The following is a 17,192-nucleotide window of genomic DNA, read 5'->3' as shown; positions in this document are numbered from 1 at the left end:
TTCTTCACAGCGTCCCGGCTTCGGGCTCTCTCCTCACGCCGCGGTGTCGGCCTGTCTGTCTGCTCCCACCACACACCGACTGCCGGCTGAAAAAAAATTCAGCCCAAAGGGTCCGTTTTTAATACAATCGCAAGTGCTGGACTCTGGTGCTCTAGAGCAGCGTGGCTCAACCAGTGCTAGGAGAGAGAAGTCTGGGGGGGTACGTCCACTGAAATGTGGAGAAAACTGAATGGCTACGTCTAGACTGGCATGATTTTCCGCAAATGCTTTTAACGGAAAAGCTTTCCGTTAAAAGTATTTACGGAAAAGAGCGTCTAGATTGGCACGGACGCTTTTCCGCAAGAGCACTTTTTGTGGAAAAGCGTCCGTGCCAATCTAGACGCGCCTTTGCGCAAAAAAGCCCCGATCACTATTTTCGCAATCGGGGCTTTTTTTGTGCAAAGCAAATCTGAGCTGTCTACACTGGCCCTTTTGCCCGAATGGGAGCAGCATTAGTATTTCCACAAGAAGCACTGATTTCTTACATGAGATCGTCAGTGTTCTTGCAGAAATTCAAGTGGCCAGTGTAGACAGCTGTCAAGTTTTTCCGCAAAAGTTTGCCAGTCTAGACACATCCAATGTGTATGTTAAGTTTTAACAGCGCTTTACTCTTTTTGTGCTTTTTACACCCAACAATTACATCGTCCTCCCAGCTACGATTAAGTTGTTTAAACAAATGTGTTGCAATGGTAGAAAATTGTGTGTCTGAAAACTGTAGGTACTGGGGGTACTTATAATTTAAAAAAACAACACTTTTTAAAAAAAATTATAAGTACCCCCAGTACCTACAGTTTTCAGACACACACAATTTTCTACCATTGCAACACATTTGTTTAAAGGGGTACTTTATAAAAAAAAAGGTTGAGAAACACTGCTCTAGAATGGGAATTTCCTCTGCATCCAGCAGCAATCACTTACAGCCCCATTGTATCTGTATTATAATGAAATGCAGAACCTATTGCCTGCAAAAGAGGCCTTATCGTTGGCTTTATTTGGGAGTGGGATTGGCCTCTTCATCTATTTGTGCTCTCAGCTTTTTTAGTTTGTTTCTTTTAGGGATGTTAAAATGCATTTAAAGAAGTAATGGTGTAACTGCTGGAAATTTCCAGCAGTTGTATGGTTACATGCGAGTGGGGAGATGGCTCCCCATGCCTACTGGCTCCAGCCCTATGCCCCTCTCCCTGCGTTGTTGCCTCTATATCAGAGGCAGCAGCTGGGGGTGGAGGGGAAGGAGCACTCAGGGAGTCAGCTCTCCATGTGTACCGGGAGCCTACGTGTAACCTGAAAGTTAACCCTCAGGCTCATCAGTTAACCATACACACAGTTGCACTTTCACATCTTTAATTTCAAACACTTATGATAACCACCTTCTCTGAACATTATGTAGGTGACAAATAGTCACCAAGTCTGAAGGTACATATTTGTTTAAATTTTGTCTAAGGGATACAGAAAAAGCTTGTAATTTGTGACATAATACATTCATGCTTAAATTTGATACTTTATGAATGGGCTTTAAAGATGCTAATTCTTACCCATTACAGATATAGCTTCCCCAATTATCACCTCTAATATCATTATCTCAGACACTCGCCTCCCCCCCCCCCCCCATCCTCTCTCTGTTCTAAAATCTGATTTGTCTATTTTATATGTGTTCGCTTTTTTTGATTGTATCCCTTTGGTATATATGGTCATGCCAATTTTCTTCCACAATTTGATCTGAGGAAGTGGGTCTGGCCCATGAAAACTCATCACTTAATAAACCATCTTGTTAGTCTTTAAAGTGCTGCATAGTCCTGTCTTTTGTTCCTATTTTGTTCATGCTTGACTTTGTAACCTTAACACTCATTTGCCATTTTTGTGTATAGTATAAATATGTAAGTTTATCTACTGCTTTACGTGTTATTGTTATTTATTTGTACTATGACAGTGCTAAGGTATCCCAGTCCATATTTCGGGAGTTGTACAGATACTTTGCAGACTTGACAGTCTTTTCCCAGTCTAGGTGTCAGAGATGTTACAACAGATGAACAAAGCAGACAAATGGGATGGAAAAGCGGGGGAGGATGAGGTAACAATATGAACAAAGTTGATGAGAGAAGTGAAAGTCTCAGCTCTTACCTGCTTAGCCAATAATAGACAGCAAGGATTTGAAGGCATCACAGCAGCAGTGGGTTTTAAGGAGAATATAGTGGTGGCTTTACAAATTTTGGCAGGGAGCTTTTCCCATGCACAGTAGGCAGTCTGGGAGAAAGAACGGAGGCATGCAGAGAGAAAAAGCATATGGTGGTGGTGGAGGTGTGATTGAAATGGCCATCACTGGCAGAGCAAAGGCAAGGATCAACAACTCAATCAGCAGATCAGAGAGATATAGCTGGGTAAATGTGAAAGGCTTTAAAGGCCAACACAGGGAGTTTATGTTTGGTGCAATTGAGATGCAAAGATGGGAGTGTTGTGCTCAGAGCAAGGACCCAGGAAAATGGTCTCAGCAGCAATATTTTGAATGAATTCACATCTGTGTATGGTGGGGGAAGGACAGGGAGTAACACGGCTCTGAGTTTTTAAACAATCTGAGCTGTGTCTGTGGTGATCCCCCCCATACTTTATGAAAATTGTCTTATGAATATAAATATGAATAACTTGAAGAAGCTTTAGACAAAATATCTCATGCAGCCTTTCAATTTTAATGTTAGTCTGCTAGATCTTATTTTGGTGCATGTGTCATTCTTGTATGTAAAGATAGAAATATGAAGTATGAGACTGTTTATAGTTATAAATGTGCTAATGAAGTTGATCACAAGTAATGGCTTTAAGGACTTGTAAACAGCCTTGTTTGTTCTGTAAGTTGAAGCAGTGGTTTGTCTTAGGAAAATCAGCTGGCGCTGAATTCCATCTTGAACTTGGTAAATTTCCACAGAAAGGGGGATGTAGAGCAAAGGGTTCCCTCCCTGGGGGAAAGACAATTTCCCATTGCTTAAATCAGTGGTCCCCAACCTTTTTGTGGCCAATAGCACATTCATGTTTTCAGAAGAGTGTGGCAGGTGCCAACAATTTTTCAAGGCTTATTTTGTATTTGTACATTTAAATAATACAAATATGATGTTTTTCAATATATGAATCCATAAGATAAAAAAGGTAATTTTACATGTAAAAGGTATTAATTAAATTATTAGGCAATTACTCTTTCACCTTACCATGTGAATTTGCTATTTTCATATTAAATGTGAATTGGGTAAATTTGATAGAAACTTAATTTAGTTGGATAATTTTTATGTTAATTATATTGTAATTCATTTTTAAACAAAATTCTGCATTAATAAAAAGGGGGGGATGTCCAAATGTTGTTGAGCAAAAAAAGCACCCTCCCCTCCAAAAAAAATCATGGCACTTTTAAATCTCACACTTCCCATCCCCACCATGTCTCCTCCCCTTGCTCCATCAGCTCCCTGGTGCCTGCTGCCCCCCAACCTCTCACCCTCCTCTGCTGTCCTGACTCCTGCCCTTCTCACTGCCCTCAGCCCTCCTGAGACCTGCCCCCCTCCACCAGCCCTTCTCTCCCCCCTGTGCCCACTCCTCCAGTATCCCACTCTGATCATGTGAGCTACCCCCCTCCTAACACCTCCTTCTACACACCTGCCCTGCCTCTCTCCTCTGGTGCTAGTCCCTCCCCTGCAGGTGTCTGCCCTTCTGCTTCACTCCCAGAATCCCCTGGCACCTGCACGTTCCCTTACCCCTGCACCCTCCTGGTGCCTCCCCTTTCCCTCACTGCCTCTGCCCTCTTTGCCCTCTTTTTCCCTGATGCTAACCCCCTCACCACCCTCTGCCCCCGTTCACCTCATGCCCCGTGCCCTCACACATGACTTGCTCCATCCCCGCCTTCCTCATGACCACCCCTTCTTTCAAGCCTTCTCCCAGCACCTCCCCACTCTAGCCCCAACACCCTTACCCTCTCCTCTCCCAGCATCACCCTGTCCCCCCTCCCACTGACACCTCCTCTCCTGCCCTTTTCCTCATTGTCTCCACTTGCCCCCCACCCCCGGCATTTGTATCTCCTCCACCCTGTCCCTTGGTGCCTTCCCCCTTCTTCTCCTGACCTGCCCCCCTCCCTTCAGCACAAGCCCCTTCCTCTCCCACCCTTTCCCCCTATTCTTCCCATCCCCTCCCTTCTGCCTTCCAGTTTGCAGGGCTGGAGTCTGCTGCGATTGGGCCCTAGAAGTCCCTGCAGCCTGGGCTTCAGACCATGTGCTGGACCTGGAGCCGAACCGCTCAGCATTCACAGCCCCAGCCCATCACAACACGACCGCCCCGCCAGGTGCGCTCACCGCCATCCCGCCTCTAGCCAGGCTCTGCTCCCCCATGCCCCACTCCGCACATCTCTTTCCACCTCCTTCCCCGATCCACAGCTGGCCGTTTTAAAAAATGGCGCTGCAACGCCACACCGACGTGGCACCACCCCCTCTGGTGCGCTGCACATGACTTCACCCCCGGTGCAGCCTTGGCTCCATCCGGGTTGATGACGCACGCTTGCTCCTCTCGCAGCCATGCCCACTTTCCCTTCCCCCGGCCCGGTACCTTCCCCGGCCGGGGTCAGCTTGCCGGCCTCCTCGTTGGAGTCCCTCAGCCCGGTGGGGTCTTCTGGCGGGGCCGTAAGTGCCAGCAGCGCCCCTACCAGCTCCAGTGCAGGAGTGCGGAGCCCGGTGGCTCTGTCCTGCCAGGCCAGTCCGCCCCTGCAGTAGAGTGTGCCTTAGGCGGGCGCACATAAATGCCCCGGTGAGCGCCATGGTGCCCACAAGCACTGTGTTGGGAACCACAAGCTTAAATAATCAGTCTTTTGTCGTCAGTTAGCCTGGCATAATCCAAAGATATACAAAGAAGTTGGGAGACCCAAATCAGAGTCAAAGAATTTGTCTCTGGCTTCAAGGCTATGCTTGAAATAAAAACAGCTTTTTAGGGTAAGAATCTGCTTGCAGTATATTTTTTTTAAGTGAATTAGTACTAGCTATGCATTTACTTTTCATTTTAATTTAGTAACTTACTTTGATCCGTCTGCTTTTACTTGCAACCTCTTATGTCCTACTGATTGTACTTCATAAAAATACTTTGGTTTATCATCAGGCCGAGTGTAAATAATTGTTACCTGGGAGAACAAGTAATGTGCATCTCTCTCTCTTTCATTGATAAAGAGGGTGAACATCTTCATGAGCTTTCCCTGTGTAAAACTTTACACAGAGAAAGATGGATTTATTTGGGGTTTTGATCCCTTTTGGGGGCTGTTTTCTTGGGTGCTGTGTTTTAGAACTGGATCCTCCTAGAGCTGAAGTGGTTCAGTGCCTGCATTACTCTTCAGGGATGCAGTAAACCCAACTCTGTGCCTTGTCTGGGGGAAACTGGAGGATCTGGACCAGCAGGACAGAGCGTTGGGGAGCCCCAGAGAGCAAGAAGGTGGGTGTCAGTGGCATGATCAGCACACCAGTGAATAATGCCAAGGGCACTTCCGTGATCATACCCCACCACAATGCCTGCATTCCCATGGCGTGTGTGCCATGCTTCTGGGCTGCAATGTCTCCAGTATCTTTAGAAATTAAATCAGACCTAGTTCACTTCCCTTCTCGTTGAAAGATTACACAAGCTTTTAAGCTTGAAATCAATAGGAGTTAGGCAGCTAAATACCTTTGAGGATCTGGACTTTAGTTTCTTAGGGTCAAACAGAGACGGGACACAATAGTGATTTAAGGTAGAGGCTGACTTAACCCTTATGGGAGAGGCAATAGGTCTGCACTCAAACCTGCAAATCTCCCACTATTTATGGGGATTTCAGTATGTAAGTTCTGGGTCCAGTGCCCTTCTTTAAGGTGGTTCCACTGGAGTCATGTCATCAGGGCCTCCCCAGCTAATGGCTTCCCACTGCAATGTCCCCAATTGGGGTTTTTTTCACCATGGAGTTAAGGCCATGCAAAGATAGCTAATCCAAGGTTTTGTTATTCTCCATTTCATCTCCACTGGGACTGGGATGTTTGGAAATACACAATGGCTACGTCTAGACTGGCATGATTTTCTGCAAATACTTTTAACGGAAAAGTTTTTCCATTAAAAGCATTTGCGGAAAAGAGAATCTAGATTGGCACGGACGCTTTTCCGCAAAAGCACTTTTTGCAGAAAAGCGTCTGTGCCAATCTAGACACGGTTTTGTGCAAGAAAGCCCCGATTGCCATTTTTGCCATTGGGGCTTTTTTACGCAAAACTTGCCAGTCTAGACGCAGCCAATTTGAAAATGTTGTATTAGTTTCTTGCATGAGCCAATCATGCTGGGGCTGAGGCCTCTAGTTTGGCGAAAGCAATGTACCCTGTATGACACCCCCTATGCTTTGTGAATATTGACTTATGGGTATGAAGATGCTTTATGCAAAATATCTTGTGTAACATATCAATTTTATAGTTACAGCCTGCTGGTCTGTAGATCCTATTTTTGCTCATGTATCATTCTTGTATATGAAGTGTGAATCTGTTTATAGTTTTAAATGTGCTAATGAGAGCCATTACTGGTGCCCTGGAAGCCTAATGGCTTGATGATCAACTCAACAATATGGAAACAGCCTTGTTTGTTCTTTAAGTCCAAAGGTGGTTGGTCTAGAAAGACATGTGACCAAACTACCCGATCCTAGAATCCATTTTGAGCCTGATGTTTTTCCATGAGAAGGGGGAGGAGGGTTGCCAAACAAAAGATTCCCACCCTCTGTGAGAGTCTATTTAAGCAATGGGAAGCTATCAGCCCTTTGTCTTTGGCTGGCCTTTGAAATTTCATGACATCCCAGGACAGGGTAGGCAATCATTTGTGATGGAGGGAGGGGGCCACTCCAAGATTTTGGAAAGTGGTAGAGGGCAGCACTCTTCCATAGAATTAATGGAGGAGGTGCGGGGTCTGGAATGGAGATTGGGTGCACAAGGGAGCTTAGGTCGAGGGACTGGGGTATAGGAAGAAGAATGGAGTCTGGAAACTGGGCAGGGAACTGGGGTGCAGAGTTTTGGGATGTGACCTAGGGTAGGAGGCGATTGTGATCTTGGGCAGGAGATTGGGGTACCAAATCTGGGAGAGGTAATGGGTGCATGTGGAGGAGTGGAGCAGGAGTGGAGGGCAGAGGGTTGAGGAAGGGAGGGGCTAGGGTTGATATGATTCACGCAGATTTTATCTATTTGTATATTGATTATAATGAATTAATGGGAGTAAGAATTAATAAGTGTAGATGTGGTATGATTGTGGAGTGGATAGAAGAGGCCGAAGGCAAAGAGGCAAAACATCAGGAGACCTGATTGTGCAAAGTGACCATGGGACAATCAACATGAAAAAAGCAAGATTAAGGAGAATGACTGTTTGTGTGATACCCAAAGGAAAGTCCTATGCAGCAGTTTCGGAGGAAAGTTTTACATAGCAGTTTCTCAGTGAATCATCAACAGAACTACTGATTAGAAGTGTAGAAGGGTCCTTCGCACCCGGGACATCAGTAGAGACGAATCAACAGAGAAGCTGAGGCAGCGAATGCACTGCCAGATCTCCAGCCTCTTCCAGCTACTATCAGGGTTGGCCATCTGATAAGTACGCTTGTGTAAGTATGCTTGAAAAGGGGAACAGAATATATCGCAATTCCATATAAGAGATCTTAACATCTTTGTCTGTTGATATATATACGGAATAAAACTAATATAAGGATACTGCTCTCATTGTACCCTCAATCCTTCGGCTCTCCTCTATAAGATCCCTGGAGTGGTCTGATAACCCACACCCAGAAGGACAGATTTGTAACAGGATACCAAACCAGCCTGCCTGCCTGCAAACCTCAAGGCGTGCAAAGCTTAAAATGTTTCTGCCTGGTCAGCAATGTGCTTAAGTGAGTAACTGAGCAGGAGGGTTGTGCTTCGTGGCTGCCTGTTATTCAAACAGGCAGTTCTCATTAAACTGTCCAATGGGATTGTGCTGGAGGCAGGAGCAGTGCCTTAATCTTCCCTCCTCCCCTCCGGACTCATAAGAGAAAGAGCCCAGCAACCGCATTTCTGAGTGGCATGCAGGGCTGCGGGGCAAGAAGAGGAGCCTGCCTGGGGCTCCCCACTGCTTAGAGTAAGAATTTGTATCTAACAAGTTTAAGTAATTTAGAACTAGCTATGTTTTTTTTATTTACTTTAATTTAGTAACTTACTTTGATCTGTCTGTTTTCACTTGCAACCGCTTAAATCATATTTTTGTGCTTAATAAAAGGTTCAGTGTCTGCATTGTTCTTAGGGAGGGAAGTAACCCCAATCCTGTGACTCTGGGGAGACCAGAGTATCTGGTCCAGCAAGACAGAGTGATGGGGAGCCCCAGAGGTCAAGAAGGCGGGCGTCAGTGACATGATCAGCCCACTGGGGAAAAATCCCAAGGAAACTATGGTAGCCACAGCCCATCATTCCCTGGAGTTACCAGTTCCACATATTGAATGATATGGTAAAAAATAAAGGTGTGCGCCTTGGTCGCTGACGCTGATGGTCACAGCCACACAAAGGGTGAGCTTTTGTCTATTAGTGATTAATACTTTTCTTCATAAGTACACACAGGCCTTCAGGGTCCTGAGGCATGTTGGTGTAAAGGCGCTACTGGACATAAGACCCTTTGTATGAACGCTTCTGCAGAGGTTCTCTGTGCCACCTCCGAAAGAACCCACCTTCCCAGGCCCAGGATACATGTGACAGGCAGTCCCAGACAGGCCCTAGTAGGAAGGGGTATGCCGGGGGCATTCTGCGCTTCTGCAGTGACCCACAGAAAAGCCAGTGAAGCAGGAACACAAGATAGATCTACCACAGTCTAGACCAAGGGCCCCACTTGATCCCAAAAATGCCTGTCTGAGTGACAGTTCAGGAATGAATTAAGCTCTTTGTAACTATCACCTGGATAGAGAAGAAATCATGGGTGTTTCATCCTTAACAAGCTGATGCTATGCAACCGCCAGCAAAGCTTTAACAACTGGGAGCATAGTTCATTTGTGCTTTGGAGGTCACAGGATTCAGTTTAAAGATTAATAGAGCATATCACATTAGATTCATAAATCCAGACAGATAGAAGATTTTCAAAAAATAGAGCATTTGGCAGTGGCTGTTCGCACTGAGGCAATACATGGAGGTGCAAATGCCTGTTAGCACAACAACAGATTCAGCCAGCTATAGTCAATGAGAAACCATTCATAGGATATTGAGACTGACTCAAAAGTGTGGGGATAATGCATGTGTGAGAGAAGGAGGGAAAAGCCCGTGAGGAGTGGCAGGGCAATTCAGAAAAGCTTCCGTTGCATATTTTCCTGTGAAATGTCCTGCAGAAGAGAGAAGGGAATAGATTTTGACAGAGTTTGCAAAGAACTAAGGCCTTCAGATTGGTTCCTTTTCTCCTCCTGCCTCCAGCCACTCTGGTGTCCAAAGAAGCCCTGCTGCCATTGTCTGGGTCCCTCTGTGGCAACTCAGGAGCAACTGTGGTCGCTAACTAGCTAGAGCAAATACTGTATGTACTCGAAGCTAGATTTCTGGGCAGAAATCCTACAGGAACTGATATTACAAAGTGGGGCCAGACCCCCAAATCCCAAAGCTCTGCAGCATTTTGGCAAGTTGAACCATGGGGGTACGTCTAAAATACATGGCTCCGTCGATGGAGCCATGTAGATTAGTTTACTCAACAAAGGGAAATGAAGCAGCGATTTAAATAATCGCTGCTTCATTTAAATCAAAATGGCCGCTGCGCTGTGCTGATCAGCTGTTTGTCGGCACAGCGCAGCAGTCTAGATGGGGATCTGCCGACCCCAGAACCCTTTGTCGGCAGATCCTGTAAGCCTCATTTCATTATTTAAATTGCCGCTTCATTTCCCTTTGTCGTCCTGCCTCATCTACATGGCTCTGTTGATGGAGCCATGTAGTCTATACACACCCTAGGAGAAACCTCTGGACATATCAGCAAAGGAGGGCTTGCATTTCTATTTGGAGTGATCAATTCCTGGGTTTCCTCCAGTAATATATTTATACCTCCATTTGTACAACTGTGGACAGAGATACCATCCATATATATGTTCATATAAAGAAAGTTGGAACTTGCGCTCCACCACTGAGAAGAATCTGCATTTTTCAATCCTGGAGCATTGAGGGTTCACATCCCAATGTATGAGCATTTTGCCCTTATGACAAAGGAAATAAGATGGCCTGTGTCATGCAACAAACAGTTTGCTCATGTATATGTAGAGCTTTCCAGGCATTTTTCTTTCCAAATGAAAACTTCACTATTGGAAGAAACCTTGTTGCCATCATTGCTTTAGCAAGCTGTCAAGGAGTTTACTAGAGAATGTGAATAAAGAATAAGGTAACACACAACTGGACAATTTATTTTCGGAGCTGGGAAGCTCCCTGGGTAGAGTTTCCCGTTCAGAGAAGTAGTTTATACATGCAGGACCCGTAATATCTACTGTTGAAATCTTGTCACAGCTATTGTGTTTCATGGTACTATTTTCCAGAACCACCTCAGTTGTACTAGGATCATTGGAGGAACAACATAATTTATTTTGCCTGGAACAACAGAAATAAAACAAAACAAATATTAACTACTTGATACGTCTGAGAGTCATTTATTCAACTGTGAACTTTTAGGAAAGGAAGAAATCTTGAGATATCTGGCTTACATATTATTCTGGACATGACCACCAACAATGCCGTTTCTCTTACATGTTTCTACCTCATAGCATAATGATAGATCCACTGGCTACACCTGTCTCCTGTCCAAACTAGAGATGGTCAGAGTTTTTGGTTTGAAAAGGCTGATTTTTTTTTTGTTTCATTTCATTTTTCCCCAGAAAGAAAACAGCTTTTTAAAAAGTATACACGAACATTTTTGTGGAAAATTTTAAAAAACCCTGAAAACACCAACAATTTTCAGCTATGAACAACAAAATTGTTTTCTGAGTTTTCTGTTATTCCAGAACAAAACACAATACATTTCTAAGAGAATTTTTCAACAAAAATGAGAAAACAAAAACAAATAAAAACAATACAAAATTCATTGTACAAAAAAAAAATTCTCACACAAAGTTTTTCAACCAGCTTTAGTTTAAAGACGGTTGCACGGGAACACAGAAGCCTTTATGAAATTATGTGCCACAAACTACAGTTGTTGGCAAACTCTCAACATGGGCTACCCAAATCCTGCCTTTTCCCGGTACCTAATGGAGCATTGCATTTTATATCTGCGGGACTCTAGCTGGCTTCCTTGAACTTCGTCAGTAACTTGATATGCATCTGAAGTTGTAATACTTACTTCCTGAAAACTTTCACAGCAATATAAATCATTGCCAACAATAACATACTTCCACTGATAGACACCATGATGATCTCATAAATTGCATTGGAAGGACCTTGCAGAGAATAAAAAGTATGAGTAAGTTTTGCAGCCAACCAAACACCTGAAAAGCTGGTCATTTTAGATAGTAAAGAGGCATTTTTAAGAATACTTTAATGATTTTGGTACCTTTCATTCAAGATATCAACTTGCTTTACAGCTTAATTAATTAACACTTCACTACTATAATAAGTAGTTTGACAGATGTTTTACAGATGTCACAGAGCAGTGAAGAGACCTGCCCAGAGGGTCAGACCAAAAGTCCGTTGCAGAGCTGGGAGCAGCACCCAGTTCCCCAGATTATATTCTAACCTTTAGACATACAGCCTCTTCACATGTGCATTATTGGGTAATTTCAGCCTTGGTTTAGCAGTGTAAATAGCAGCCTCCTTCATTGTTAACTCATTTCTTTGTGAGTGTAAAACAGGGGTGGGCAAAACAGACTCCATGGCCGTATCCAGCTCGCCAAGCGGGTGGATCCGGCCCACGGAGGCCCTATTGCTCCCCCAACCCCAGGCTAATTAAGGCCTGGGGGCAGGGAAGCACCCGAAGCCTTCTCTGTTCTGCCCCTGCCTGCGAGCTTTGAAGCACCACGAGCTGCTCTCAGGGTGGGGGAGAGAGTGGAGGAGACTTCACGCGTTCCCCTGCCCCCAGGCCAATCAGGGCTTCGGGTCAGGGGAGCTGCATGACACTTCCTTCACCCTGCCCTGGCCCTGTAAGGAGCCCGTGGCATTTCAAAGTGCCATGGGCTCCTCACAGGGCAGGAGGAGGCTTCCCGTGCTCCCCCGCCCCAAGGCCCTGATTAGCCTGAGGGTGGGGGAGCATGCCAAGCCTCTTCCAGAGCATGGGTGCCTAGTGGGAAGGAGAGGCAAAGGGGCTCCCTCACCCCCAGACCATAACTGGTCTGGAGGTGGGTAGCCCTACCCCTTCCAGGCTGGCCTGGGGCTATGGTTGCCAGGTAGACCCCGCTAAAAAAACGGACACGCTTGTCCTGGGGTGGAGACCAGCCAGGAGGGGGGCAGGAAGAAGAGATGGCTGGGGGGGAGAACCGGGAGCCGTGGGGCTGGCCAGCAGGAAGAGGGGACAGGAAGCAGAGCTGGGGGAGGATTGGGGGCTGTGGGGCTGGAGAGCAGGATGGGGGGGCCTGGAAGAAGGGGGGCGGGAAGCAGAGCTGGCGGGGGCGGCTTCCGGGGGCTGGCCAGCAGGAAAGGGGGCCCGGAGGAAGGGGGGTGGGAAGCAGGGCTGGTGGGGGTGAGGTGTCTGGGGACCACGGGGCTGGCTGGCAGGAAGAGGAGGTGGGAAGCAGAGCTGGGGGGGAATCGGGGGCCATGGGGCTGGAGGGGAGGATGGGGAGCAGGAAGCAGACCTGGGGAGGGGTGCAGCCACTGGCCTCAGCCAGAGTCCTTCTGACCGCGCCCCCAGCAGGTGCTCCCCTTACTTGCCAGCAGAAGCTGGGCAGGGGCGGGGGCAGGGCTGGGAGCCACTCCCCCCGCCTGGCTTCTGCTCGCAACCAGAGGCTCCCAGCTGGGAGGTGGGCCGCGATTGGCGCTGGGAGTCTCTGGTCCCGAGCAAAAGCCGGGAGGGTGGGGTGGATGGAAGTCCCGGCCCCCGCCCCGCCCCGCCCCACCCGGCTTTTGCGTGCGACCACAGGGCTCCCAAAGCCAATCACACTCCTCTTCCCAGTCGCTCCCTCGCCCCCGCCAGGCTTCCCTCCAGCACCCAGCTGGAAATTCACAAAATACCAGACATTGCACATGTCCGGTATTTTCTGAATTTTTCTACCGGATAGACGGTGTGAAAACGGGACACCTGGCAACCCTACCTGGGGCTACTTCAAAAAATTTTGAAGTGCCCCCAGGCAAAAATTATTGCCCACCCCTGGTGTAAAAGGTGCTTTGGAGACCCAAACTTGCTTCTTTAGAGGATGGTTAGTCAGAGAGAGAAGTAAAAAAACCCACAAGGTTAAGCAACCTCTCTGTGTATAGCAGTGGCAGCTAGGAGGAAATCACAGTGAACAGACTATGGCAATGCCAAGCCCCTAGTCCAGGGGTGGGCAATAATTTTTGCAGGGTGGCCACTTGATGAATTTTGGTAGGTGGTCACAGGCCAACTCCACCCCCAAAAAGGAGTGGGGCCTGATGCGTAAGGGGAGGGGCCACGGACTAGCCTACTCCCATAGTTATCTGAAGCCGGAGGCTTCGAATTAAAAACACAGCAAAGGGCTCGTGGCTCCAGGCCCGGCCACTACCACATTGGCTGGCAGCTGCCCAGGATTGCTGCAGCTATTTAAAGGGTAGTGCTGTATCTGGAAGCCCTTTAAATAGCCACAGCAACTCGTCTCTTGCCACCGTAGACCCATTGCTCTTTAACCTCATGTTCCACCCATTTGGCTGCTTGGGCTTGATCCAGAACTCACTGAAATCACTGGGAGCCTTGCCATTTACTTCTGTGAGCTTCGAATCAGGCTCCTTGTCTTCTTCCTGGTCATGTTCCCCATTCCTCTCTTTTCTTCCAACATTCCCTTCTCCTCCTCCCCAAGGATAAAAATCTCAACAGATGTGGGGCTAAGGTAGCATGTTCCTGACCCAATCACTCTGCCCACACATTATATATTTCTTGTGTCTAGTTAAATTTCAAGCCCTTTAGGGCACAGATGATGCCTCTCTTTGTGTTTGCTCAACATCTAGCTGAATGGGGTGCATACTTGTTGTACAGCAGTCATGGGAGGGTTAAGTGGGTTACCCCGACTGTTATGGGATGGAGCTATGTTTCACTCCTTCCTTACTTAAAATTTTAGTCAGTGAGAGGGTCCCCCCACCCTGTTGCAGTGCTGTTCAATATAGCAGCAAATTTCCAGCCTGCAAACCTGTGAGTGGACTTCTTTTTGTTGCACCGAGTGGTCCAGTTATACAAATAGCGATTGGGGCCTTTGAGTGCTATTGTAATACTAATACATAATAATAATAGTAAGTTCTTATGAGAACAATTTAGAGAAGGGCACCTGCATTCTTGAGAACCATCATGCTTTGAAGCGTCTCTTCACTATCACCGGCCATACTGCAAAACAAAATGAAACAGGACATTTAGACCAGGTGTTATGGTTGAAATTCAGTCTGTCTGTCCTAGGTACTTATACAGCATCTGAGCACACCACCAGCCTCAACGTATTTATCCTCATAATAATCCCCATCTATGACTGGAAGTACTGCTATCCTTATTTTACAGATCACAGAATCCTAGGGCTAGAAGAGACTTCATTGGGTCATCGAGTCCAGCCTCTGCCCAAAGGAGGACCAACTCCAACTAAATCATCTCTGCCAGGGCTTTGTCAAGGCGAGACTTAAAAAAAAAAAGCCGGGACTTTGTCAAGATGGGGAACTGAGGTCCAGAAAGGCTGAGGGATGTGCTCGCAGTCACACAGGAAGTTTGTGATAGTGAAGAGAACTGAATCCTGTTCTCTTGAGAGCTAGACTAACACCCTAACACTGGGCCATCTCTTTTGTTAACTTTGCAGTGGTTGGATACCTGACTCCTTTAAGCTCCTTTGACAATCTCAGCCATCATGGAAGAGACTATTACACATTGGAGATAATGTGATATACAAGGCATATTTGCAGCAGAATAACAAAATACCATTTCTTCCAATGAATCTGTTTGCTATCATGACCCTTACCAAGATATGTCAAACACATTATTGAAGTTAGCGTCACAATATCCCTGTGATGTATAGAAGCATTATGGCCCCTACAGTGCTATTAGTGATTTGTCCAACATCAGACTGGGAATCTGTGGTAGAGCCTGGAAGTAAATCCCAATCTCCCTGTTTCCACTTCTGTGCCTTAATCCTGAACCATCCCCCTCCCTCCCCCCGTCCCTCAAAATAGGGTTAAAATAACATTTTGTTACTGGAGAAATACATTTGATAAAACACCAGGTAAAAGTTATAGAAAATAATTCCTAAGTCAGACACAGGTATGATCCTCCATTAAATCATCTGGCTTTAAAGCCCATTTTTCCCCATTTACCAATTCCAGAGCTGCTTTTTTCTTTTACACATATCTTTTCCCTTGTGTTTTTAATATATTGGTTTCCATCCGGTATTTATGCAGCCTCTTATTCAGAATATAAATAAGTTGTGGAATCACAGAATGCGTATCCAACATTTAATAAATATGTTAATCAACTGTCTGCAGTATATCCTCAGGTATCAGAAGAGCTTGTACATAATGTTAGGCAAGTAGCACATTAAATAATAGTCTCTCTGCAACAATAAACTTAAGTTAAAATAGATTTATTGTGAAAAAATCAATTCACAACAGGTTACATATTAAAAAAACAAGTGACTGAGGAAAAGCCCACAGGAGAAAAACAACACCACTAGCAAACAATCCTCTTTCATATCTGACACACCAGATTTGAAACCTGGAATAAAGAACCCTGTTCATAGCGAAATGCTGTATCACATAGGTCAGATTCTGCAAAACCTGGGAAAGTTTAATGAAAAAAAAAAAAGACTGTTTAAAAAAAGAACAGCAAAAGCCTAAGGCATATTTGTGCAGTCAACCAGATTGGTCTTCCAATTCTGCCCTCAAACACACCACCAATTCTCACTGGCTTCACTGGGAGGTATGACTATCCCTGAGGAAAGAAATGTTGCACCAGATCTCCCTTGCTTACTCTAATGAGAAATTCCCTGGAATCCTGTGAGAACTACTTAGATGAGTAAGAAGAGCACAACTAAAAGGCTTGATCCTGAGAGCTAATGATCACCTGCCCTTCCAGTTGGCTCATAGTGTGAATGTGAGTTCATATCCGAACAAACTCTCCTTTTCTATTATAACACTGACATTAAATGGAGAATCACCTCTCAGGATGAGGCCGGTGGCCCATTGCTTTAAAAGAAAAATCGTTTACTTTCAAAACTAACAACTAGAAAAAAACATGAAGAGATTTTGTAAATTTCTGAATTACCTTGTTATTGTAGATGATACTTTGGCTGGCTTCTCTCTGTCAGACTGAGGAGAAGAGAGTATCATATGAGGTATACCTGGCTTGATTACTCATTTTGTTGGCCTCTGTTAATCAGTGTTAATGTTAGGGTCTATTGCTCTATGCTGTTTATTGAAGAGCAATAAAATATGGAGGTGTATCACAGACATTCTTTACTCACAGCTTTTTTGTTGGGCAATTCTCTCTCATTCCTTTATATGAAAGGATGTGGTAATAAAGACACTCCATCTGGAGGCCTGGGATTGCATTTCATGCATACCAAAAACTAGCTGACCTTGGTGGGATTTTTGGGTCATGTAATGCACGTGTGATCCACACACCTATTGGGTGTGGTTCACTGTCCACGGAGTGACACTTAGACCGCTAACAGAGAGAGAGAATGAGGGTACATCTACATAGCAGCATTATTTGGAATAAACGACGTTATTCTGAAATAACATATTGCTCATCTACACTACAAACCATTATTTCAAAATAATGTCGACCTGGAGGACTTCTTACTCCAACTCATGGTAACACTCATTTCATGAGGAGTAAGAGAAGTTGAAGGGAGAATGTTCTTCATTCGACTTCCTGCTGTGTAGACAGCGCAAAAAGCCAAGTTAAGCTGTTTCGACTTATGCTATGCAATTGACATAGCTGAAGTTGAATAGCTTAATTCGACTTTAGCTCTGCTGTAGACATACCCTGAGTATGTTCTACAGCTTTAGCTGAGAGCCAGCTGGCTTTTAACTCAAGTGATAAAGGCTCATGG

General features: G+C 45.6%; 1 protein-coding gene and 1 long non-coding RNA gene across 4 annotated transcripts in view; one reads left to right on the top strand and one right to left on the bottom strand.

The window, feature by feature from the left end:
- Window positions 1–17,192, top strand: part of LOC142829991 (uncharacterized) — a 42,689-nt gene that overhangs the window by 648 nt on the left and 24,849 nt on the right. For 2 of the 3 annotated variants that reach the window (XR_012904990.2, XR_012904991.2), the window contains exon 2: window positions 16,413–16,469. The exons of the other annotated variant lie outside the window; for it this stretch is intronic. This is a non-coding gene — a long non-coding RNA (uncharacterized LOC142829991). The remainder of the gene's footprint in view (window positions 1–16,412; window positions 16,470–17,192) is intronic. 3 annotated transcript variants of the gene reach the window in all.
- Window positions 10,344–16,457, bottom strand: LOC149524208 (uncharacterized). Its single transcript, XM_089779399.1, has 4 exons — window positions 16,400–16,457; window positions 14,430–14,485; window positions 11,348–11,444; window positions 10,344–10,602 (listed from the first exon to the last, which is right to left on the bottom strand). The coding sequence occupies exons 2-4, from the start codon at window positions 14,482–14,484 to the stop codon at window positions 10,344–10,346; spliced, it is 411 nt and encodes a 136-aa protein (XP_089635525.1). The 5' UTR covers window position 14,485; window positions 16,400–16,457.

This window comes from Pelodiscus sinensis, chromosome 6, assembly GCF_052426305.1.
Source record: "Pelodiscus sinensis isolate ZL-2025 chromosome 6, ASM5242630v1, whole genome shotgun sequence".
Classification (NCBI taxonomy): domain Eukaryota; kingdom Metazoa; phylum Chordata; order Testudines; family Trionychidae; genus Pelodiscus; species Pelodiscus sinensis.
This window is presented reverse-complemented; position numbering and strand designations above follow the sequence as displayed.

Bases quoted from the DNA above. Each gene is read 5' to 3' on its own strand.
- LOC149524208 (XM_089779399.1), bottom strand. From the start codon at position 14,484: ATGGCCGGTGATAGTGAAGAGACGCTTCAAAGCATGATGGTTCTCAAG. The intron at 11,445-14,429 runs GTGCCCTTCTCT...ATTCTCTGCAAG, and splicing joins GATGGTTCTCAAGAATGCAG to GTCCTTCCAATGCAATTTAT. The intron at 10,603-11,347 runs GTAAGTATTACA...CTGTTGTTCCAG, and splicing joins GCTGTGAAAGTTTTCAGGAA to GCAAAATAAATTATGTTGTT.